The sequence below is a fragment of the Odontesthes bonariensis genome, chromosome 3 (genome assembly GCF_027942865.1).
Source record: "Odontesthes bonariensis isolate fOdoBon6 chromosome 3, fOdoBon6.hap1, whole genome shotgun sequence".
Classification (NCBI taxonomy): Eukaryota; Metazoa; Chordata; class Actinopteri; order Atheriniformes; family Atherinopsidae; genus Odontesthes; species Odontesthes bonariensis.
Genome location: NC_134508.1, coordinates 15,943,428 through 15,968,023, shown reverse-complemented (window position 1 = coordinate 15,968,023; position 24,596 = coordinate 15,943,428). Strand labels below are relative to the sequence as shown.

The following is a 24,596-nucleotide window of genomic DNA, read 5'->3' as shown; positions in this document are numbered from 1 at the left end:
GTAGTATGCAATCTTTATTTATCATGCAAAATGTTTGCCACACTTCTAACAATCTGGCAATAATGTGTCTTTAGCACAAAGAATATATTAGAAACTAATAGATTACTATCTGTGGAAGGTCACGACAGATTTGAACAGAGAAGAGACGGTCAAAGTTGGGAACTCCTCTGTTGTTGCTTTTTTTCGTAGCATTTAGTATTCATAGGAGCTAATAAAACAGACGACACGCCCAAGCTGCTGAGATACTATGCCTGTGGACTATGAACTTAGATGACAGAAATAAGTATGGAACAGACACACCAGATACAGAGTGTGTGTGGTTTGCTTTACAGTCGAGTTGAGCTGAACGTTCAGTGCTTTTGTTTTGCGTTGGACTGACTGGGTCAGCTATGATGGGGATGAATCTACTCGTGTTGTGTGTGCTCCTGTCTGCCACCGCCTGCTCAGCCGGAGAAGGTAAAATCTTTTTTTTTTTTTTTTGTTAGAATCGTTTTCTTAATATTTAAAATGTGTGTTCCCTTCATTTTGGGCGAAACTATCTTAAAATCACAACATTCTCTTTGTGCCACCCAGTAGCTACACTTTCATGGTGAACAACTGTATATCAAGATTTAGATTTATTCAGTACAATATAAATGATTTCACTGTTTAGTCATCAGCTTTCCTAATCAACACTTTTCAACATCGTTCATGCCAGCAGCAGCAGCACGAGCTCAGTCAGTGACTCTTCAACCCTGGTTGGTGGGACTTATAGCTGTAGTTGGCTTCCTCCTGATTGTCTTCGTTGCCGCGATCGTTAAAAGACTGCTTAAGAAAAAAAGGTTTGTTATTCGCACGTGGTCTCACACACGCACATGCCTGCCCTAACAAATGGCAGTCTAAGGTGACAGTTTGTTCCTTAAGGACAACAGACAATTCTGCAAAACTGTTCAGAAAGATATTTCACTCAGACTTGTGCCAGTTTTTCTCTAAAAGTCTGAAGGAGAGGAGAGTGCTCAGAGAGCGCATTTTTCGTCAAAGCCAAAGTTTTTGTTAAAACTTTGCTGTTTAAACAAAAGTGATTTTGAAGTGTATTAAAATAACAATAGGCTCTTTGCTTGCCTATGCTCCACTACTAGCAATATGGTTTCTTCTGTGCTTTCTGTTACACATAGCAGCTAATACTCAGCCTAACGATAACCTACCTGACTTTGGTCAAGTTAAACATTGAGCAAAACAAAGCAATGCCCGAAACGCTTATTGCCTGCCGCAAAGATTATCCATCGATTGACAATGCTTTTGTCCAACTTGGCTCATTATCAGGTCAAAGGTCTGAACAATAAAGAACACACCAGCATTTGCACCTCCCACTGGGCTGACATGCTCAGGGTCTTTAAATCATGAAACATTCTCCTTTGCCAAATATGTAAACAAAAACATACAAAGTTGACGTGTATTTAGAATCTTTGAATTGATAAATAATCTAATGGAGCGTGCAGGCATCCCTTCATTTTGCAGAAAGTTTTTATTGCCCTGCACTTTAATCTGTGTTGTGCATAACTGCCCCCTCTTTTCACAAGTTGATTATCGACCCATGACGCAGCAAAATTCTGCTTTCCCCTTAAACACACAGTTTGTTGTACTTCCAATTCTACACTTCCATGAGTTAGAAACTCAAAATTTAATTTAAAATGAATTTAACTTCCTTCTCACACACAATCTGGGTATACTTAAACTGACTGATTGGCTATAACACTGGCAGTAAATGTCTTATACACTGCACATTCTATTAAACTTTGATACAAACTATTGATTTCCATAGAGCTGAACAAGCTGACTTTGTTTGCTCAGCTGAATTTAAACACAATCACAGTCATCAGATAACATTGATATTTTCTTGGACTAATAAATCAATTGTTAAATATCTGTTAAAATGAAATGTTTGGATCTCAGAGATGATATTTGTCTTAATCAAACCATCATTTAAGAGCTTGCTATTTATTGATCTAAGCAGTAATGAAAAACTATTGTAACTGTTGCCGTCAGTGACTACAACATGAGACGATAACACCATTAAATAAATACATAGAAGTGAAATATCATGAAAAAATATCTGACTGATTAAAGAAAGCCCAGTATTTATTCATGGACAAATTTGCCATTTAAGATTGAGATGGTGTCACCCGGTCGTGCTTCATAACCTACTTTAACTCCATGACAACTGTAGATAAAACTGTCCAAGGTCCCAAAACACACAAACTAACTAACCTGTCTGATCATTGTTGTCTCGTGTAGCAGGGAAGCTGAAGACGGATGGAGTTATGACAAGCCTGAAATGATGAATGAAGCTGACTCTAAACAGACCAGTCTGTAGAAGATCACATGAAAGCACCACCAACTCAAAGTCACCAGAGTGTCTGTGACAAATCCATCACTGTTCTTTTCAATTAAGAATATGGCTGCTTTAATAGTCTCATGAGACTAATGTCTGGTATCGTCTGTAAACCATGAAGCAATATTATTTCACTTGTGCTTTTATTTCTCTTCTGATCCTTTGCTTTTAGAGACAGAAATGTTCTCGTTAAAATACCGTCAGTTTGACGAAAATGTGTCTTAATCAAATTTCAACGTTGGTTCTACCCATGAACCAGGATTTCAATCCATTTTTCAAACTTTGTGGATTCAAGTACTTGACCTCCGCCAAAATGCTTCTAAAAAGTTTAACGACTTTGGGGAAATGTATCCAACCTTTAACTAAGCATGGGCCGGTATGAGATTCTGACGGTATGATAACCTAAAATATCACGGTATTATGATTACAGCTCTAAAATGTGTATTTTGAATGTCTGTATTTAAAAACAAGTAAAATAAAAACAACCTTTCCATTATTTATGAAATAGTGTGCTTCAGTGGACATACTTGGGAATTATCTGAATACTTTCAGGATAAAATAATAATAGTAATAATAATAATAATAGATCGGTTTTATATAGCGCTTTCATAATACTCAAAGCCACTTCCAGTGAATGAAACAACAGCAAATTGCCCAAAGTTCTGCCAATCTCCGTCAAAGAGTTCTGGGAGTTGACATGGTCACTATGTTGTTTCAGTGCAGCAAGGGAGTAACTTTGATTTTGACATTGGTGGGGACACAAAAGTGCTCCACGACAGTTTTTTTTTTTTGCATTACCAATCATAAGTTAATGGCATGCAGATGCTATATGTTAACGAGCCATCCTAATGTTTAGGGAGTTGGTCTTTAAATCACAGGATTGCAGGCTCAAATCCCACGATTAGGCTACCTCTGTTTACACAACCATCCATGACTGGAGTGACCTTGAGCAAAACAACTAACCCAACATTGCTCCAGAGACTGTAACCAATAATGTGTTCTTATAAGTCGCTTTGGATAAAAAAAGTCAGCTAAGTGTTATGTAATGTAACTCATATAATGAAAGTCAAGGAGGCAACTTCAGAGAGTTCTCAATAGTGGTGGGCCGTTATCGGCGTTAACGTGCTGTGATAATTTGAGAGTCTTATCGGGCGATATAAAAAATATCGCTGTTAATCTATTCTCAAAGTTGGGTTGGGAACTGGCAGTTTATGGAGGTCGCTAATCTGTGGGGGATAGTTGACAAAATCTGCTCTGTTGGAACAGACAGCGCTCCTAATATGGTGGCCGCAGGGAGGATACTGCCCTTCGAGCATCTGCCGTGTGTTGCACATGTTGTACAGAGAACGATTGTAATGTCACTGCGAGAAGGGGGTTTGATGCTGCACTTGCCAAGTGTCATCAAATGGTGGGACATTTCAAACACAGTCCGGCCAACGCAGACGAGCTGAAAGTCCAGCAAACCTCCCTTGGGCAAGTTCAGGAGCCGCTCGTGCAAGATGTTCCAACACGGTGGAATTCCACCCTCGAGATGATCAAGCGCGTGAGGCGCAACAGAGACGCACTGCACACAACGCTATCTCAACAGCAGCACCATCTGGCCCTCCCAACAAGTGCTGAATATGAGAAGTTGGCGAAGCTAGAGAAACTGCTGGAGCCATGCATGTGAATAAGCTGGTCTGTACGGAAGAGTATTAGGACCAGGTACAAGAAAAAATATTTTATATTTTGCCTGTCGAGAATAAAGTCCAAATGTCGAGAATAAAGTCGAAATGTCGAGAATAAAGTCGAAATGTCGAAAATAAAGTAATTAGATGATGGACCAGAGGAGTTGACTTTTTTCTCGAAAATTCGACTTTATTCTCGACATGTCGACTTTAATCTCGACAGGCAAAATATTATTATTTTTTCTTATGCCTGGCCCTAATACTCTTCCGTAGGTCTGCCTAAGTGACTGGTGGAAGAAGGAAAAGTAGCGCTTGAACTGATTAACAAAAAGCTACTGATGTAAACCTTGTACCGTACTAATTTTCATGTTTAACTGAATAAACCGTTTAACACAAGTAAATTTTATTGAGCATGTTTTTTTTTCTTCACCAAATATCAAAGTAGAACAGTTTTCTCAAGCAATCAGTGATGGGTTTTGGAAACAGGAAATGAGCCCCTGGTTTAATGCACCCCCTGTATTAAGAAACCCTATCTCAAAGACTGATTTTTTTAGTCATTACTTGGGTAGCACGCATATTCTGAATGAGCCATTTTAATCTAGATTAATTTCAAGATTTCAGTGAGATTAATCTAGATTAAAAAAATTAATCTATGCCCACCACTAGTTCTCAACTTTATTCTATTATAAAGGATGTTTGGGGCTGTAGCGGTGAAACAGTGCATAATACAGTACATTCTGTAATTTTCATGATTTGTCTACTCGTTTTAATTGAATTAATGGAGGATGGATATTTAGGCTATTGCAATGACCGTATCTGCTAATGTTGTGATGACGTTCGTGAATGAATCGATTCCCCTTTGTCTGTCTGTTGTGTCCGCCCGCTCCGTCCTAAAAGTCCCTGCAACTGTGCAGCAGCCTAGCTCTAACGATGCGCCCTGTCACGTTGCTAAAACCTGCCTAGTGCCTAAAGAGCAGAAGAAGCCTAAATGCTTTTACGAAGGGTTTCCATTCATGAAAGGGATTTTCCTTAGTTAAAACTTGACAGAGACCCTGCACTTACATTCCTGACTGTGAAGAATGAACGAATGTCTCGTTTCTTGGGAAGGGGTCTGTCATCCATTACCAATGTCAAGAGAGAGAGAGACGACGGGGGGTGGGGGGTGGGGGGTGGAGTGACAACTGGGATAGCCAACCAAGTGTAGCGAGAAACGGGTAGCTAATCAGACAAGGATATCGACATGAAAGAGGGGGGGGTTTCGAGCTGTCACATACATTTAACCCTTTATGTGCCATAATAATGGAGGACAACGGTTGTATTGGTCGTGATTACACAGTAGCGGGCTGAATTTTGGGTAGGGACGTGACCCTAGCGTCCCTACCCAAAATTACGCCCTTGCAGTGCAGTATCGTACAGGTGCCTGTACCGCACTTCTTCGCTGAGTCTGGATTCGAATTGGTCCATCCTGTTTGTCGTTTTCCGCGCGTGCCAAGATACAAATTTTGACTGGTGCACGACTACGCGGCAACCAAAAAAATAGACGGGGGAAAAAGGCTCGCCCCCTTCAGCATTCACCTTCCATGCATTCATCTCCAGTAGACTCGATTACTGTAACGCTCTTTTAACTGGACTTCCCAAAAAGAGCATAAAACATCTGCAGCTCATCCAGAACGCTGCTGCTGGAGTTTTAACCCGGACTAAGAGAACTGAACACATCACACCAGTTTTAAAATCTTTACACTGGCTTCCAGTCAGTCACAGAATAGATTTTAAAAGCCTGCTGATGGTTTACAAATCCCAGAACGGTTTAGGCCCAAAATACATCTGTCATATGTTCAGTGAATATAAACCCAGCAGAGCTCTTAGATCCAAGGACTCAGGTCAGCTGGTCCAGTCCAGAATAAACATGGAGAAGCAGCATTTAGCTGTTATGCTGCAAACAAGTGGAACAAACTGCCAGTGGAGATTAAACTTTCACCAAATGTAGACATTTTTAAATCAAGGTTAAAGACATTTCTGTTCTCATGTGTCTATGCATGAAATATCTTTTAACTTATCTAGACTTTTGCTTGTTTTTAAATTCATTTAAATTATTTTATTTGTTTCTCTTTATATTCTTTTATGTATTTTTAATGCTTCGTACACTCCCTGCTGCAATGATTTTATTTTATGTAAAGCACTTTGAATTGTTTGTACATGAAATGTGCTATACAAATAAATTTGATTTGATTTTGATTTGATTTCAGCCATCATACAGCCTGAAGAGCTGCCTGCTTGTCACTCACAGCAAGCGGAGGTGGTCGGGGGGAGGGGCACTACCATGGATGTATTATATTAACTGGATAATGGACTGCAAAATGGCCGCCGTTGATTTCAATGGAGTTGCTCACCTGGCGCATACGCCGAAAACGTTTCTGACTTCCGGGTTTACTTCCGCGTTATGCGGCCCATAGAGCATGCGCAGTAGAGTCCCCCCCCCCATGATGCTTTGGGGCCTCCCATCATGCCCCGGGGCGATGAGGACGTGCACGTACGTACACATCACAGTTGCGCGTACACAGCTATGACGTCACGCTGGGAAAAGAGACTTTTCTGGGGCTTTTCTGGCTGTTAGAAAACTTTTTGATGGATAAAAAGTCCATGACTTACAAATATAGAATACAAAGATTAGTAAATAACGGCGGTTTCAGCTGGAGGCGTCCTGTGAACAGTTTTACAGGCATCTCTTTTACTATTGCGGTCTATGGGAAAAATGCTTTTTGGGCCACAGGGATTTTTTGTTGCAATACCACGAGTGGCTAACTGGGGAAAAAAAAAAAAAAAAAAAAAAAAAAAAAACGACGTGCCGGCTGAAGCTGGAGTTACGGTAGGCGTCCACTATTCCGGCACGTCAAGCCGTATCCAACGCATTCAATTCATTTTCAATGAAATCCGGCCGATCGTTGTCGCCGTGCTCGCAAAGCATGCTGGGATTCCGGCACGGCGAGCGGCGGACCTGCGGCACGTCAAAAAGTTGGGCTCGGCCGGACTTTATGCAAATTTGCCACGGCAGACGGAGTGCGTTATCCAATGACAGTAGATCATGTGTTCTCCTGTGTCGCAGCAGCACAGCAGCTCTCCTCGCTCGCAGATCCGGATCCATGGTACAATATGAAATAATGTTCCATTGCTGACGATTTATAGCCTACACATTAATTTCCCTCCAAAACTCAAATTTTTAGAGGGAGAAACTTCGGTTGGTTAAAATCACAAGTTATTTACTTTCCCCCGGAGCCATACACGCCCCACACACCCACTGTAGTAGCAACACGGCGACAACTAGGCATCCAATCTGGCGAGTTACGTTGACGTGCCGGAATAGTGGACGCCTAGCCTTACAGTTGATGCGTCTGTCACGGCGGTGGCGGACCGTGACGTCAAAATGACGTTTCAGGCCTGGTGCTTGCCTTGAAAAGACGGCGCATCGCGTTGTCGTGCACCAGCCGATTTTTGTAACTTGGCTGCGCCGAGAACGACAAACCGGATGGACCAGGCTCAGTCAGGAGGTGCGTTTGTACAGGCAGCTGTACGAAACTGCAGTGAAACAGCACAGGGAGCACGTAAACTCCCAAAACTGGTGCACAGAGATTGGCAGAACTTTGGGGAAAGAGGGAGAGTTCTGTAAGAATGTGTGGAAGAAGCTAAGGGACAGATACGTGAAGGCAAAGAAGAGGGCAGAGACTCAAAAAGTGGTGATGCCGGGGGCTTCAGACCTTCACCTCTTTTAACTGAATTAAAAAATTTAAATTATCCGAATACTGCAGCAGTATAATTAATGACAGTATTCCTCCTCTTCATTGTTTTCTTCTCCACTTTCGTGGTTGTACAGTAGTGGTAACCTTAACGTAGCAGCGCCACCTCTGTGACGGAGAAAATTGCAACGACTGGCGCATCGATTTGCGCCACTATATTTTGCGGGCACGAAATCGTGACATCATCAACACCGCTCGCGCTAGCAGACGCGGCAACCATGCTAGAGCCTTGAGAGGCGGCGCCGTATCCATTTATAATACATCCATGGGCACTACGCTGCAGCTGCATGCGGCGTGAGGGACCTCCACTTTCTGTCTGACGAGATGTCACATAAAAACAAAATCACATTAAAAAAAAAACGCTCATACCGCAGGGACGGTATCACAGAATTTTTTTTGGTTTTGAAACCTTGACTGTTTAATATCGTGGTATACCTTGAAACCGGTAACCGGCCAATGCCTAGAATTGACAGAATAACGCCTTCTTGTGAAGAGTCATAAAATACACAGAGCCTCAGGTTAAAATAGATAAGGTCCTACCTCCATCCTGCACTTCAGTTTTTTTGTCAGCAAGGTAATATAAAGCATTGAAATATTCTATGCACTGCCTGTCTTATCTTACAACTTATTTTGATGGTAACCCTTATCACGGTAGTTCCATAGATTCCAAAAAACGTTCTCCTATTTCCTCTTCAAATGAAAGTTGTCCATCCATCCCTTTTCTGAACTGGCTTCTTCCAATTAAGGGTCACAGCAAATTAAAGTTGTGCCTACTGTGATCTGTATAAATTATTTAGAGCCAAACAGATGGGAACACTTGGCCCAGGTTTTTTATTTCTTTTTCCTTTGAGGTACATGTGCAATTACAAGACAATTTATTTCCATGACTTCAAAATTATTGAAGGTGAAGCCAGTTTTTATTGCTTTGGGTTGAATGTTAAGTATGAGAAAAATTTAATTTAATACGTGGAAGTCCCCGTGCAAAATCTTAAAATGAGACGCACCAGAGAAGGTAAACATAGATTTGAAGACTAATAAGATGTGAATAGTTTCGGACTTCTCTTTATTTCATCCAGACACTTTAATTCCTTCGCAGTCAGCTCAGATGGCGCGACAGGGGACACAGAGAATTACTTTGCACAACACAACTGTATGTCATTCTCACACCTCAGCCTGCCAGGCAGTTTATTATCCTTATGATCACATGTGCACAAGCACGCAGAAACCCACACGCTAACACAAACACCAACACCATTGTGCCTTTGACATTTTGCAGTGTGGCAAAAGTAGCAGAGAACCAGGTTGTCACCAACAATACACGTCAAAGAGCACACAACTCGTTGTGAGTCACTTGAGTTCTGTCAGACAATTGTCACAGAAAATGACAAATGTACTGCAACAAAACTTCAATAGTGGGGGAGATTATGCCAATTAACATCATGCAATGAATGCGAGAAGGCTGTTGGCATTCTGTTGTTCTTTAAAATATGACTGAGATCGAACGTCAAGGAGAGTTCAGCCTTTATATTATCTTTTTGGATGCGTCAGCATGCTGGGATGAAAAAACCCTACAGTTTTATAATCTTGTCCTTTTTTCTTTTACAGGAAGGATATTGTGCTTGTTAGATGCTAACGGGCTGACCTCTGAACATTAATAGCTACCGAAATCTGCTTTTGATTCGGTTTCAGAGAATAAATCACAATACACACGAGACTTCACATGCTTTCTATACACTGGACACCATTAAAATGTTTGAAGGTAGAAGATATCATTATATACAGCATATATATGCTAGTTGCCATTTTTGCACTATAAAAAAGTTTGGTAGTTTTTTGTGAAATCTAATAAGGCCTCACTTGCATGTCCTATTAAGACTGAACCTCTGCTGTTAAATGTGAGCTACGGGTATACTGTGGTGCATCTTGTACTTGTGTTGACAAAACCCCGGCACTGGAGAGGACGTCACACACACACACACACACACACACACACACACACACACACTATCACATAAGTTGTCTCTCAAATTGCTCAGCTCTCATATCCTCACTGTCACTCTCATCCAGCGTCATTTGGCACACTGGACAGGAAACATGTCAGACACAAAACTCTGGACTTTTATAGTGTGGCGCCGGCTGTGAAGACAAACAGATGGGGGCAGCTTGCGGCCATACCAAGAAAACATGTGGAGATATGCAAAACAGCCTCCAATAAAATGACTTTTTGGCTGAAATCACTGCCAAAGGAGGAAGCCTAAACAGTATTTGAACAAACTTGATTGCCTGAGGATACTCACCATTAATCTGAGGCTTACACAGCATTGAGCCAGCTCAGTCTATAACTATATTAGGATTATAGTAATGAGGGGGGCAGGTGGTAGATGGCGCAGATGCTTGTTATTTCACACATTTGGGTAAATAAGTGTGAAGGTCGTGTTATCTTAGGCACACAGTGGATGTGTGGTGGCTGTGGTCACAGCCTTCAGCTAAGCTTTCCTATAGGTCTGAGACTGAATGTAGAGTCAACACGTATTTTGTCAGATAACGCTGTGGTTATATAATGAAGATTTTATTAGAGCAGGGCGGCAGTCTGGAAATGCTTTAAGCGACCACGATTTTTTCTATCGTAATATCTGACGCATTTATTCGTCTGGCAAAAGAAGGAAAAAAAAAAAATTGTGAATGGGCGCAGCTTCATTAGGAAGCCGGCGACATTAATATACACTCACGCTTCACTGTTTTGCCATGGAGCGCAGTCATGTAAACATGCTGTATGTTTACAACCAGCCGGTCTGTTCGTCTCACGCTGTGATATTTACAGTCTCACACAGGCCGCTCGAATAACGAGCAACTGGTTGGATTTGGGTTCAAAATGTTCATGTTTGATCAACTATCAAAACAAAGCAAAAATAATTGATGATGAAAAAGCAACACAACACGACCACAAAGAAAACTGTCAGCGAACAGGTGTGTAAGTTTATAAAAACTGGCTGCTTAAAAAAAAGAAAAGGAGAATAATGATAATCGACACAAAAATCCCTATATATTGGTAAGGGTGCTGGTCCAGGACTCCAACATCACATCTGACGCTGTCGGCGCTGACAAATAAGATTTACAACAAATTCAATAAAGCACGGTAACAAGAAAGAATAGACACATCCGCTGTGTAATATTAAAGCTGCTGTTGAGTTAAAGTGCTGAGGGATTCAGTTATGAGCATGGTGGAATTAGTAGAATAACGATTCTACATTTAATTTTATAATTAAAGTTGAATAGCATAATTGCAATCTTTCAGCCCTGCAGAATAGCAAACTGGCTTTTCATTCAAGTTTATATCAAGTGAAAAACAACATCCTTACAACATCTGTAATGTGTTGGGGGTTGTGCAGAGAGACGTATTATGATTAAGTACAGGAGAAATCTGTTTCATTTAAATGGATTAAAAAAACTGACTGATTTTAGTTATTTACGAATCAAAGCGAGTTTATACTGAAGAATGACAGCAGCCCCTCGTTTGCACGGTTGGTCATGTTTAGTGTTATGAAATTGTGGACAGGTCCAGCTATTTTAAACGACCAAATATTCATGTTGGTGATCTTATTTCAGCCCATTTCACTTGTACATCCAGGGCAGATTATATAAATGTATGAATGAAATAATTGGCCCTTCTTTTTCAGACAGGTAAGTTTGGCTATGTGACCGACCATAACACTGAGCTGTAATTTGCAAAAATGAAGCTATTTTGCCTCCCACATTCATATGAATAATATTCATATAGAAAAGACAAAATAACACATTTATAATAGAATAAAGTTTTTCTGAGAATAACAAACTATCATGAATCATTTCTATAAGTATGCGGCACAGAACATGTTGGATGCAGATGGTGCAAAATGCAATGGTGCGGACACTCGATAGAGCTAACCCTTTCTTTCGTGCACTGTTGCTTGAAAAGTTGATTTCTAAGGGCCAAAAAATTCCAAATGACTTAACAGCAAAACTGTTCTTGAAGTCATGCCATCATTTGTAAAAGTACGAAAGAACCGAGAAGGACTCTTACTGTTCCAACTGTTGTCACAGCAGCAAACACAGTGGAGGAGTATGGAGACCAGGCAACATCTCCAACAGCTGCATTCAGGTCAAAGGTGAACATTGGAGTCCTGCAAAAAGACACAGACCTGTTAGGAAATTAAATGCAGAAGTTGTCCTTATGCTAATTACCTGACTGCAACACATCTGATAAATGATTTATCATACTTTCTTTTTAAAGAAAGACCCTCGCATCCTGCGGACAAAAACTGTTTAATCTTATTTTTTTGGTCTTTTTTTCTGTTTCGCTGTAAAACCATATTTCCTTTTTTTTTTTTTTTTTTTTTACAATATACACAGTCACTTGTGAAATATGTAAAATCTGTAATAGGGTTACATACATGGCTCTAACAGATATATCTTTGTCATTTATACGTGATGTATTGATTTGGAATGATTTAATTCTTATTATTATCCTTTTTCTTCTGTGTAACAGCTGTCCGAACGCACTGGACGTGTCATTCACAGAAATCCCTGTATACTGTGTTTGTGTTCACTTCTCTGAGGACACTGAACACAACGGCTGTGGGCACAGTACACAAATCCCATCTATTACGTTATAAAGCATACTGAAATGTTAGCCAAAATGCTGCTATCAATGTGACTGAAGCAGGTCTGAAGCGTGTTAATGACTGGATAATGCAGAGATCAATAAAACTATTGTTCAGATTACTGAATGTAAATTGATATTCAGCAGACAGAATTATGGACCTAATGATTCCCTGTTTTCTGTCCGTGTAGAAGTGTTTCTAATGCAGAGTGGAACGGGGATCTGATAGTGTTCACTAGAAACACGTGTTGAGATGAAATCTAATTTTAGATGCAAACGGACACACTTGGAACTCTTCACTGATGAGTGGATCGGCCAACATGTCGATGCCTATTGTGAACAGAGCTTTAGAAACCACCCAAATTTCCTTTTCTTTCCTGAACCGAGTACATTCCTCAACTCTCATAACAAGGACAAGAAGTGAATGTCGTGATCTGTAGTTTTTGGGCTGTCTTTGGAGTGTTCTGGGGTTTTCAGTTCTATTTTGGTTTTAGTTTATAAGTTCTTTCTTGTGTATTTAGGTTTTGCTTCCTGTGTTCTGCTCCAGTTTATTTTTTCAGTTTTTTAACCATGGCTCTAGTCTTTTTCTGAGTTTGGTTTTCCCTGTTGTTTCCCGTGATTGTCCTCAGCTACCTTTATCTTTGTCTTGACCACAATGTAACCACCTGTTCTTATGACTCACCTGCATCCACTCATTCATTCACCCCAGCCAGTGTATACGCTTTGTGTTCTACCCGTATTAGGTTCTCTGTTGAGTTGTTTTTAATTAAGCCCTTTCATTTCTTTATATGCCCACCTCTACAGTTTTGTCTTCTCTCGCATTCTCTTCTCAAGCTCACCAGAAATCTCATCAGAAATAGACCAGAATGATAAACAGCGGCATTTAACACTCTTGCCATTATATAGATTTGAATGTGTGTTTCAATGTTCATATGTCACATCATAAACAACTTGGCTTCGGTTAAGTGTAAACCTGTTTAAAATCCTTTATAAAAGGTCAATGAGTCTGACTCACTGTTTAAAGAGATTCTTTTAAACAGCGTGACAGAGCACTCAGCTATTGTGATTCATCAATGATGAAGTTCGTCTATGAGATTCAGGTTTTTCAAACTGTTCAACAGGATTCACAGTATCAGCCTTCACAAAAAAACCAACCTGTACTGCTTTATTTTGCTCCTGGCAGTCAAACACTTCACTTTGAATGTATTTCATTGTATTGCAGTGTCGAAGTCATTCCTGCTGCACATCTGCTCAATGTGTTCAGCTTTAGACAGTGTCCAACCCCCCCCCCCCCCCCCGTTTAATCATTTACACTTTACAACTGGCACACAGTACTTTATCATTCAGTAGCAATAAATTAAGATTTTAGACGCTCCAGCATAATTGTATTTTTCCTGAAAAAAAAACTAAGAAAAAAGTTCAGCATCTTAAGGATGTTACAGATCACACTTGAAATCTGCGTCTCTTATAATGAGCGAATGATTACTATCATTATTCAGTCAAGCTGTCCGTGCTGACAAGATGTGGGAGGCACTGTGGGTGAGTCAAATGAGCCAGGAAAATGATGCTGGACCCATGACGAGTATAAGGTAATAAAGACTAATGCAGCACAATATCATGGACAGATTACAGGAATGCTGATTGCCCCTGTACCTAATTCTCTGAGGGTACATAAATATTTGCAGACAAAGCATTACCAGTGTTGCTAATATCATAATGACTCAGCATTAAGAGGCTAATGTTGCTATTCTGTAGCCAACAGCAACATTTTCTCTCCAGATAGATGAAGTGACTTGTGAATGTGTCTTAAAGTTTCCTTCAGCTAAAAGATGGAACAACAACAGCTTTAATAAGACAGAAGTAAAATATTCGACGATACAAAATAAGATTTAAAAAAAAAAAAAAAACAACATTCTTTTATATACATATTACAACCCTAATTCCCCAAAAAGTTGCTGGATGCTGTGTAAAATGTAAACAAAATACTTAAATCTCATAAACCAATGTCTTGTTCACAATAAAACAAGGAAAACGTGTCAAATGATGAAAGAAAGACATTTCACGGCAGCAACACGTCTCTGAAAAGTTGGGAGGGTGCAACAAAAGTCTGAAAAAGTAGCTGGAGGAACATGCTGCAACTAATTAGGTTAATAGGCTTACAAAAGAACCTTAGAGAGGCAGAGTCTCAAACAATATTTTAAATTCTTTTGTCAAATCATGGAAGCCACATTCTCTGGACCAAAAGGAGAGAAACCATCCGGTTTGTAATCAGGAAGTAACTCAAAAGCTTGCATCTCTGATGGTATGGGGGAGCATTAGTACCTATGGAAGTGGCACATCTGGAAATGCACCATCAATGCTGGAAGACATATACATGTTTTAGAGCAACATATGCTCCCAGTCAGGTGATGTCTTTTTCAGGAAAGGCTTTGCGTCACAGAGTCTGGGTGCTGGACTGGCCTGCCTGCAGTCCATACCTTTCACCACGTAAAATGCATTCGCACATCGTGAAACACAAACTACAACATGAGTGTTGAGCTGCTAGAATCGTATATATCAAACAAGAATGGGACAACATTTCTCTCCCAAACTTCCAGCAACTGGTCTCGTCGGTTCCCAGACGCGTACAGGCAGTTGTTAAAAGAAGAGGGGGTGCTATGTGGTGGTAAGCATCCCCCTGTTCTAACTTTTCTGAGACGTATTGCTGCCATCAAATTCACAATGACACTAAATTATCCACGAAGCAATAAACTGTCTCACTCTCAATATTTGATATGTTTTCTGTGTTCTGTTGTGAATAAAATGTGGATTTATAAGATCTGCACATCTTTGCATCCTCTTTACATTTTACACAGCCTCTCAGCCTTTTTAAAATTGGGGTTGTATATGACAGCAATAATACAGGTCATAAAGATGTGAAACTTCTTTTCACCCAACTCTGAATTTAAAAGGAAGGCTATAGCACTGAGTGAGTTTTTTTTTCTTAGTTTTTAAATCAGATGGGGATCCTTAGCACAGCAACAAGTACATGGTCCCTCAACAACTATGACACGGCCAGATTTTGTCAACAGCAAACTCATTTAACCCTCTGAGGTCTATGATCACGTCAGCCCCAGAGGGTTAAGCAGGGAAGGGTCACAGCAGTACATAATCAGAAATGTTTGCCACAGACGCGTTTACACTTCTCGATACTGAAGTATCATACTACATGATATTGAAATTATGACAAATCTATGGCGTATTGTGAGACAACATGCGTGCCTAGAGTGAAAACTGTACCGTGTATAGCAGATGCAATTCACTCGATTTCTTTCCCTAAACAAGTTTACTGGACTCTTACCTGATGGTATGGTCCCAGATCTTGACAGTCCAGTCTGAGCTGCAAGAGATGAAAACCTTTGGATGGAAGGGGTTCCACTTTACTGCATCTACTGCCATGCTGTGGGCATCATAGGTCTCCAGGAACTGGCTTGAATAGGTCTTGGAGCACTCGGGAATAAAAGCAAAATCTACATTTTAACTAAGAAGTTCATATTTTTAAGATAAGACAAAAATGTGACATAAAAAACAAACACCATGCAAGACGAGGCTGACATAAACCCGGCAAAGTCAACAATGAACTGACAAAGGTCCCCTCAGTGCAACAGAAGAAAAAAAACTATACAAATGTTTTCACAGGCAGAGAATTTGACTTCCTGATAAGAGAGTGTGTGTGAAAAACAAGAAACAAAAAGACATTACTTGAGCTAAATTGGCTTGTGGAGGAACTAAGAGTTGACATTTTATTGTAATTGCTTTATTTGTCTGGGAACAACTTTCCACTGATAGCTGAAGAAAAATTCTTATGGTTAAACTTCTTGTTTGAATGAAGCCAGAAAAAAGCAATGCATGTGACAGTTTTAATCCAGTTTGTTTACTGCTTACAGAAAAGAGTTTAGATTGCAGGGATAAATCAATGAGAGACTCTGGGGTGAAACAAGCTTCACAGGTTCTGGGGACAGCTGTTGCATTTCAAAACACTGACAGTTTGATTCTTCACCTGAAGCTAGGTGTAAGATTGTTTATTCGTCCTTTCTAAAGGTGTCTCTGCCACTGAACCTTGAGGTGACAGATGGAGCATATTGTATCGCACATGCTGGGTGCATGTCTGTCTGCAAGTCGGCTTGGACCGCCAGGTGTGTAAGGCACTTTTACACCACTGAAGCCAATGTGTCGGTCAGTACTTCACAGTTAGAACGACATAGTATCCGACACTTTCCATTTGAATTCCTTGGTTTTAGGTATCAATATAAAAATGATCAAGTCCTTAACAGGCCCTAAAATCAGGTCAATACAACCTCATATGAACAACAACAAATGACATATTACACCATGTGATTATATAGGGAACACAAACAAAGTCAAACTGAAGTTCTCTGACAGACGCTAAACCACAGACCAGTCGCTAAACCCCAGAGCTCATTAGAAATAAATGTAAAGCGACAGAAAAAGGAAAGACAGCGCGCTCTAATTACAGCATCTTCAGACCACTATATCTAAATATAGCATACAGTGTATGCATCTATTGCTGTATCAAGGTTTAAAAAGTTGTATACTGTATTTCAATAGTTGCCACATGCAAATAAATCTTAAATACTGTTTATGTGCAAAGGTATATCATATTAAACGGGGTTACTTGATCTTTTCTCAATATTTTTTTCACAAATTTAAGTAATAGGTGACTCCTTTCAATGATAGAGCTCCAGCTTAACTTGTTTTTGTCATAACGGTAGAGCTCAGAATGCAGCACTACAGACAAAATTACCACGCAGCAGTTGGCTTTACTGATTGTGTTTGGATCTTAATTATAAGTTATAATGAGTTCCAAAACTGTCTCCGAAACAACCTGGGCATGTGTGAGGACTCATGGATACCTGACATTTAAAGAAGCCAGGAATTAATGTGAGGACCGTGGCCTCACTCTCCTTATGACCAAGTAAGAGAGAGTTCATCAATCAAAATGAAAACAATAAATGTATGGTAACCTCAAACGACAAACTTATCGGTGCCTTTTGATATCAAAAGCATGATGAGAAAAAGAATATGGAAGGAAGGGGCCAGCTCAAAACTGTTGGCTGTCTGAAAAGGACAGTGAGTATGTCTGCTTAAGGGCGTGAATTAAACTCTTAATGTCAAGCCAAAGGGGGCCATGTGGACACACGCAGCTGCATACAGTATGTGGACGATCGCACACATATAACAGCACTATTAATGGAATATTTCTGGCTTATGTGTCCTCTATAGTGCAACTGTGGCAACAAAAATCTGTCGGAGAAGTAAAAAAAAAAAAAGGAGCTTCCATTTTACAGAACAGATGTGCGAGAGCTAAGTTACAAATGGTTTCTAATGTCACTTTAGAAATGCCCATTATAATATCGTGAAATTACAGAACTTCTAGTATCTTTCTTTCTTTCTTTCTTTGTCTAAACAAATGGCTTAAGGAACACATAGTAGATGAGAAGATTTTACTCCCGTTATCAGGACAGGCATGCCCGGCGAGTTTTGTCTAAAATGAGGATTACTAGTCTGATAATAATGATGTGCCCACAAAACTATCAATATTAATATTAATGGCATATTCTGCACCTATAAAACATATATAGTATAAAATCAGGGCACACTGTGAGAGCAGGTTTGGCTCTATTCTATGTCCGAACCTTTATTTGTTATGTTACATTATATTAGAAGCATATGCTACAGCTGACCCTGCACATTTTTTATGTTTTTGTGTGTGTGTGTGTGTGTGTGTGTGTATAAGGAAAGAAAGGAACACACTGAGAAAAATGCAGGAGGGGGAGAAATGTTTAAAGTTAATCAATACAATAATCTGAATTTTATAACATTCACACATGTGAAATGTTTGTGCCATTTTATATTGTGGGTTTATGTCACACACATACTGTATTGTAAAATGACTGGTGATTAACACAACAAAGCGTGTCATAAATCAGTCGAGATAGTTCTGTTATTGAGTTATTGTGACTCGTGTTACTCTGAGTGCCTAAGTGAGCCATGTCAACAGCATGCTTGATGCCATTTTAGAGGTGTCATTCAGCCAAAACCAGCATAGTGAAATCCTTGATACATACCATGTGTATTTTCCCCTCCTCAGTGCCAACTAAGAAGAGATAGTCAATCTGTTTATGGAAGTCGAACGATGTACCACAAGCTGTACAGAGGAGGAGTCGGGACACACACTGTTATAGGCACCGGTCTGACATACATATCTGACATCAATATCAGATTACTGTCAAATAGTGTAGTACTTGGACAAGCTAGTTAGTAAGCCTTACCAATGCTTGGCAGCTGTGCACTCTCAGGTCCCTCAGAGACAGAACTGTCCATTGACAGTCTGATAATGTCTGTAAAGACCAGCTCATTCTGTAACCATGCAAATAACACAGTGATGTAGCTACAGGTAAGTACAAATGCTCGTGAAAACAACAACAAAAACCCTACAAATTTGATCAAACACACAGACTCATTTATCTATAAATCCACATATAAATAATAAATCAACAAATGTAATTAGCAACACATAGATGTGCACGTTACAGAAATGGTATATGTAATTAAAAAAAAATTCCCTTTGCTTACCTTGACAAGTGTCCAGGATACAACTCGGCCATCAGATGACACGGAATAAAAATTGTGGTTGTTGTCCATATCGTCACTCTGCCAGCGCACCTGAAATGAATAAGAAAACCCACTGAAATCAACACTTTTAGTTAAATATCCAAATTAATATTTGTCAAAATATATATGTGTGCAATTTCCTTTATTCTGTAGCATCTAAAATGCTGTATTAGGATAAGAGTACTCAATAAATTGGCATCACATTAATAAAGATGAGTTATGCTTTCTCGCTTCTGACCAAGTTGTTTGGTAAACCGTTTAAACAGAGAAAAAACTAATGCAAATGCATAAATGGACACAAGGTAATCAAAGGTGAAGTGGCTGACATTCGACAGAACAACACACGCACGCACACACACATAGACATTGAACTCCCTGTCTGCCTCTGCCATGCCCCATGCCCCCCCCCCGCCCCACACCCACCTGCCAGACAGGATCTGTGTGCTTGCCAGTCTTTGCAGTACTCTTGTAAACAGGTTCTTGTCCTTCCTCCCTCAGATTGTAGACAGCCACACAGCCATCATAGAAGCCTACTGCCACCAAGAAGGGGTGCTGCTCATGTATGTCAAGGCACAGGATGCCAGAAGTTGTGGGGTAGAGGTACTCTGGGAAAGCAGAGTTCTTCAACGAGTAGAAGACAAGCATACCGCGTCCCTGCTTACGGAAGTCATCTATTCAGGGGAGGAACACAAGAGACAGGATTAGGGGATGCAAAAATAGAAAATACATAAAATTGACCATGCTTAATATCCTTTGTACTTACATGAACCCATTCCCACAGCAAACATGTCCTGATATTTGCTATTCCTGTTAAGAACAGATTACTCATTCAGTCATTCTCCACTTTTTGTGACAGCAGAGATGATATACAATCACGAAAACACTAAACCCATTCAGAGGATTTTTTTTGCAGTTTGGATAAATCAACCTACCAGCAGAGGGCAGTGACAGAAAGTCTTTTGGCTTTGTCATATTGAAACTTCCACAAAGGCAGAAGGGTGCCCTCCTGGTCCCTGAACTCATCAGAGGCATCTTCAAAGTATTTAAAATCTGAAGGGACATAAGAGGACAGCATTTAACATGTTTCATAGTCAAAATAGACTGGGACTTAAAAGAACACCTTACCTTGTGCGATGTCGTCCAATGTATTTTGATTGACCATTCTTTCAAAGATCTTGGACGTCTTGCTAACTTTATTGACGTCATCACTCTGTAACCGAAGTTAAACAATGAAAATTGGGAAGAAACTCTACAAAAACATCTAGCATCTTTTGAATTTGATATTTACTGCAATTTATTACAATGGTATGACATTGTCACCAGTCCAGGAGTAGGTAGTTTTGTTAGATTAGAAAACACATTTGGACTAGGCAGTGGTTAAAATAGTATTTTTGACCACTATATGTCAATGTGATGATATTTAAATATTAAATGCATGTTGCGTTTATGCAGGAGAGTTGGTAAACTGTAAACAACAGTGTACCTGGGTTTCCATCAGCATCAGCTTCTTCTTGCTTATGTCATTGTCTTTCTTCAGCTGTGCGGCTTTCTGCTTCTCTTTGTTCTTTTCTTGCCTCTGCAGCTCTTCCAGATAAGTGTCGTAGATCTTCCACTGCAAGGAGAAAGGTTATTGAAGTCATCCCACGCAAGCACAAACATTCGCTGATGCACAGCAATGAGAAAACAAGCACGGCCAAGAACATATCTGTCAAACATATCCAGGGACTCCCGTACCTGATTAGCCGTGGCAGAGAAGTTGCTGCGCGGTGGAGGTTCAGTCTGGCAGCTTCTTTCCTTAAGGAAAAGGAAAATTACCTCATTTCTATTTTGACTACACATCAAGAGTGTGTTTCTCATGCACTTCAATTCTAAATATCTCAACCATTGTGCAGAACACTGAGCAAACTGCTCCTTCCTACCCTCAGCGGATTATTAAGAGTCTGGGAGGCCCTCTCACTGAAGTTGAACTGATTTGTGACTTTCTTGTCAGTTTTGGAGGCAGCGCTTTCTGGTCTTTCCTCTCCCCCAGCGTCCTCTACCTCCCCTCCATCCTCTACAGGTGTAGCCTGTGGAATGTCAGCAAAGGAATGTTGTTCATGTTCAACTTTTTTGCCTTTCGTAGAAAGAAATAGCTCGGCCTCTTTCACATATTGCTTAAATGGAACACAATATATGGCTCAACACAAGAGAAGGGTCTCATTTCAGTGAAAGTAAAATGTTTTACCGGGGTTTCTGTGTGATCCTCTGCAGGCACTGCTCCAGTTTCAATTGCTGCTTTTACTGTGCACATTAGAAATATCTAATCATAACCTGATGGTTCAGAAAGCAAAACTTTTTCCAATGCAGACTGTCTTTTTCTTTAATTTCACAGTACAACTTGAAAGTGACATCTTGTGGCTCCAAGTACGCATTACAACAGAGAGGAAAACATAAGATCACCTGCTACACACACACACAAAAAAACAAGTTAGTGTGAAAGAGAATAAATTCTCAGTCTTGTATATCTGTCAAAGTAACACAGTGCTCTGTTCACACAGACTAAAGTGTAGCATGCCTCAATAACTACCTTTAGGGAGAGCCTCCTTGGCCCTCAGTCTTCGAGCTTCATCTGAGTCTTGATGCAGGAGGCTACCCTCCAACACAAAGTGAACAGCCATCTGATCCACAGCACTGGTTGCCTTGTAGGATCGTTCCTGAGACAAGCGTGAAACAAAAATGTGAAGGTAAGCTTACCCACACAAGGTAATGTGCAGGTAAGCCAAAAGAAAAGCACTTCAAACATAAGACACACAACACTGGCTCATGACAGGTTTCTCGTGTGTTTATGAATATAATAAGAGTAAAGTAAGAACGTCGGCTTGCTTTAAATTACATTCTGCTGCACCTCAATTTAATATAATATATATATATGATACAAGCAAAACTTACATCTGTTCTCTTTTTAACTCTTTCAAATCTTTAATTAACAGCCGGTTTCATTCAGATGCTCCCTCTACCTCAGCCAATAAAGACTTAGTTTTTCCAGGCTTAGTTTTGTTGTGGCTCACCACTTTATGCCAAACTCCATCAGAGAATCATCCATCAGTTCAACAGAAGTATTTTTTAAAATTTCTAAAGAACAAGGGTCTTTCAACATCTACAGCGCATGAGACTGGCATGAGAAGCCATCGTGCTAGCGTCATCAGTATAGTCACACGGGCTCTGGAGAACTATTGTCACTCAGTACAACTGGGCGCTGCATTCAGACGTGTAACTGTCTTTTCAAGGAGGTAGCCATACATTGACTCTATACAAGAAACACTGTCAAGTTCTCTGGGTGCAGGCTTAACTCAGATGAACAGAAAGACATTTCAGCTTGTCTTTGGGAAAGGTTTTACTTTCCAAAAATGACCAAGACCTTCCATACTGTAATACATGAAAGGTGCAAAATCAAGCAAGATAGTATGCGGTTTCAATTGTGTTCATGGCTGAATGGTTCAATACTTGTATATGTGTGAAGGTACCGTCAGAGAAACAAGTGATATTACCAAGGAGAAGATATTTCCTGAAAGGTCCATGGTTAGTTCAGAAGAACAAAGCCAGAGCTCATTCCGCACCACTTACAACAGTGTGACTTTATAGTCAAAAAACGTGCGTGTGTTTGACTGGCCTGTCCACATCTGTATGGTAATGTATGATACACCATGAAGATGAGAATCACACAATGATGTCCACAGACAGATGAGCAGAATAAAGTTTGTATCAAAAGTGTAATTAATTAATTAATTAGTTTCCTTTGTCCTTAACGGTTCAAACTCTTCAACAAATGACACATTTAAGATTTTTTTGCATTTTAGAAAACTTTATTTATTTACTGGGAATGGTATTTGTAAATTTAATGGTGTTACTTTATACAACTAGCAGTAACTTTCTCACCTTGAAGTTGTAGCGGACAATATTTTGGGGAGCATGTGGGTTGTTTGCAGTCAGGATCCTTGTGATTTCCTCTTTCAGCTCCTAGTCATATGAACACAAATTGGCTGTAAGGGCAATGAATGAAACGATAACTTATGAAATAATGAAACTTAATCACAATAAAGTCAGGGATGATTTCCTCAAGACCATGTATTAGTCTTAAACAAGAGAAATAACTGTTTGTCTGGACAGAACAGGCCTATAAAGCCCAGGGACTCAAGGTCTCAAGGGACCCATGATTTTATCCCAGACATATTACATAATCCAGAAAGAGACACAAAATGATATGCAAATGAAATGGGAAATTACCACAATCGGACAAATAAGACACCAAAGAGATGCAAAACAACCAAACTGAAATGTAAATGAATACAGCTGATGCAAAATGGTCCCAAAGAGATACAAAATGACAATAGAGATATAAAATCAAACAAAAAGAACATGATAAGGCATACAAAGTTACAAATAAAGGCCAGAGACCTAAAACGGTCAAAACTGGGTTGGAAAACAATCACACAGGAAGAGGAATGTCAAAATAGCACACAATGACCAAAACAAAAAATAAAATGACCGTAAATAGGGGCAAAATGACATCATTGTCATTCAAAAGTATGTAAAACACCTACATCATTCACAGGTGGAATGACAAACCAAAAATGGCATAGTCATTTTTTGTAGCTGTGTTCTGTGCCTCAGTCCTGAGTGGAACTAATGTGTTGCCAAAAGGGCCTTTTCTAGCATATTCCAATCCTTGACTTACAGTCTCAGAGAGCTCTAGTTGATCTGTAGGCTTGAGGACTTTCCCATGAGTCCACTCCTCCAGACCTTCGCCATTATCCACGGCCTCGTCCTCATCCTGTAATGACACAGAAGGAATGCATGTTTGCAATGACAAACGCCCTCGTCTTTCTCCCAAATGGACGTGTGTGTAAGTAAACCCACCTTTTTCTTACTCGGAGCTTTGACTGACTTTGCACCTGGTACCCTTTGAACATTTGGGCCCTGCGTGAAAATAAATGACAGCGATAGGAATGATTAGCTGTAGAGTTCACGGTAATATCAATAGTTACATTTGAGCGTCGCAACTTTGCTAGTTAGCTAGGTATCGCTAGCTAAAATTAGTTATCAATTACCCTTCTTGGATATGCCGCAGTGTTATTGTTGGCCACGGGCATTGTGACAAGATTTTTTCAAAACTTCATTAAACAGTTTAGCCCAATATGTTATATCGACGTAAAGATGAACTTCTTAACTTGTAAAAAGACAAAAAAAATATTCACTCTGCCGCATCTGCTTGCTGCTGTGTATTGGTTGCCTAGCAACCACTTGCCCAGTCTCAGTTGGGAACGCCAAAGATCCAAACGAAACAGATCTCCCGTTATATTTTTTTTGTCACGATTGTTTAACTTTAATCGTGATATTCTCCCTTAATCAGCTCATAATTTTTTTAAGTAAGGCTCCATGTCTTACTTAAAAAAATGACTCTAAAAGTGTTAAAA

At 39.9% G+C, this 24,596-nt stretch overlaps 1 protein-coding gene across 1 annotated transcript in view; it reads right to left on the bottom strand.

Annotated features, from left to right (window-relative positions):
- The window catches only part of dnai1.2 (dynein, axonemal, intermediate chain 1, paralog 2), a 32,760-nt gene extending 8,488 nt beyond the window's left edge, over positions 1-24,272 (bottom strand). Inside the window, exons 1-18 of the mRNA XM_075459979.1 lie at positions 24,231-24,272; positions 24,040-24,099; positions 23,858-23,953; positions 23,059-23,139; positions 21,710-21,836; positions 21,368-21,423; positions 21,063-21,209; positions 20,878-20,937; positions 20,627-20,755; positions 20,269-20,353; positions 20,076-20,193; positions 19,907-19,950; positions 19,567-19,814; positions 19,105-19,194; positions 18,801-18,888; positions 18,597-18,676; positions 15,809-15,957; positions 11,890-11,989 (exon numbers count right to left, since the gene is read on the bottom strand). Coding sequence (XP_075316094.1) covers positions 11,890-11,989; positions 15,809-15,957; positions 18,597-18,676; positions 18,801-18,888; positions 19,105-19,194; positions 19,567-19,814; positions 19,907-19,950; positions 20,076-20,193; positions 20,269-20,353; positions 20,627-20,755; positions 20,878-20,937; positions 21,063-21,209; positions 21,368-21,423; positions 21,710-21,836; positions 23,059-23,139; positions 23,858-23,953; positions 24,040-24,099; positions 24,231-24,272 — 1,800 coding nt within the window. The remainder of the gene's footprint in view (positions 1-11,889; positions 11,990-15,808; positions 15,958-18,596; positions 18,677-18,800; positions 18,889-19,104; positions 19,195-19,566; positions 19,815-19,906; positions 19,951-20,075; positions 20,194-20,268; positions 20,354-20,626; positions 20,756-20,877; positions 20,938-21,062; positions 21,210-21,367; positions 21,424-21,709; positions 21,837-23,058; positions 23,140-23,857; positions 23,954-24,039; positions 24,100-24,230) is intronic.
- Between the last annotated feature and the right edge of the window lie 324 nt (positions 24,273-24,596).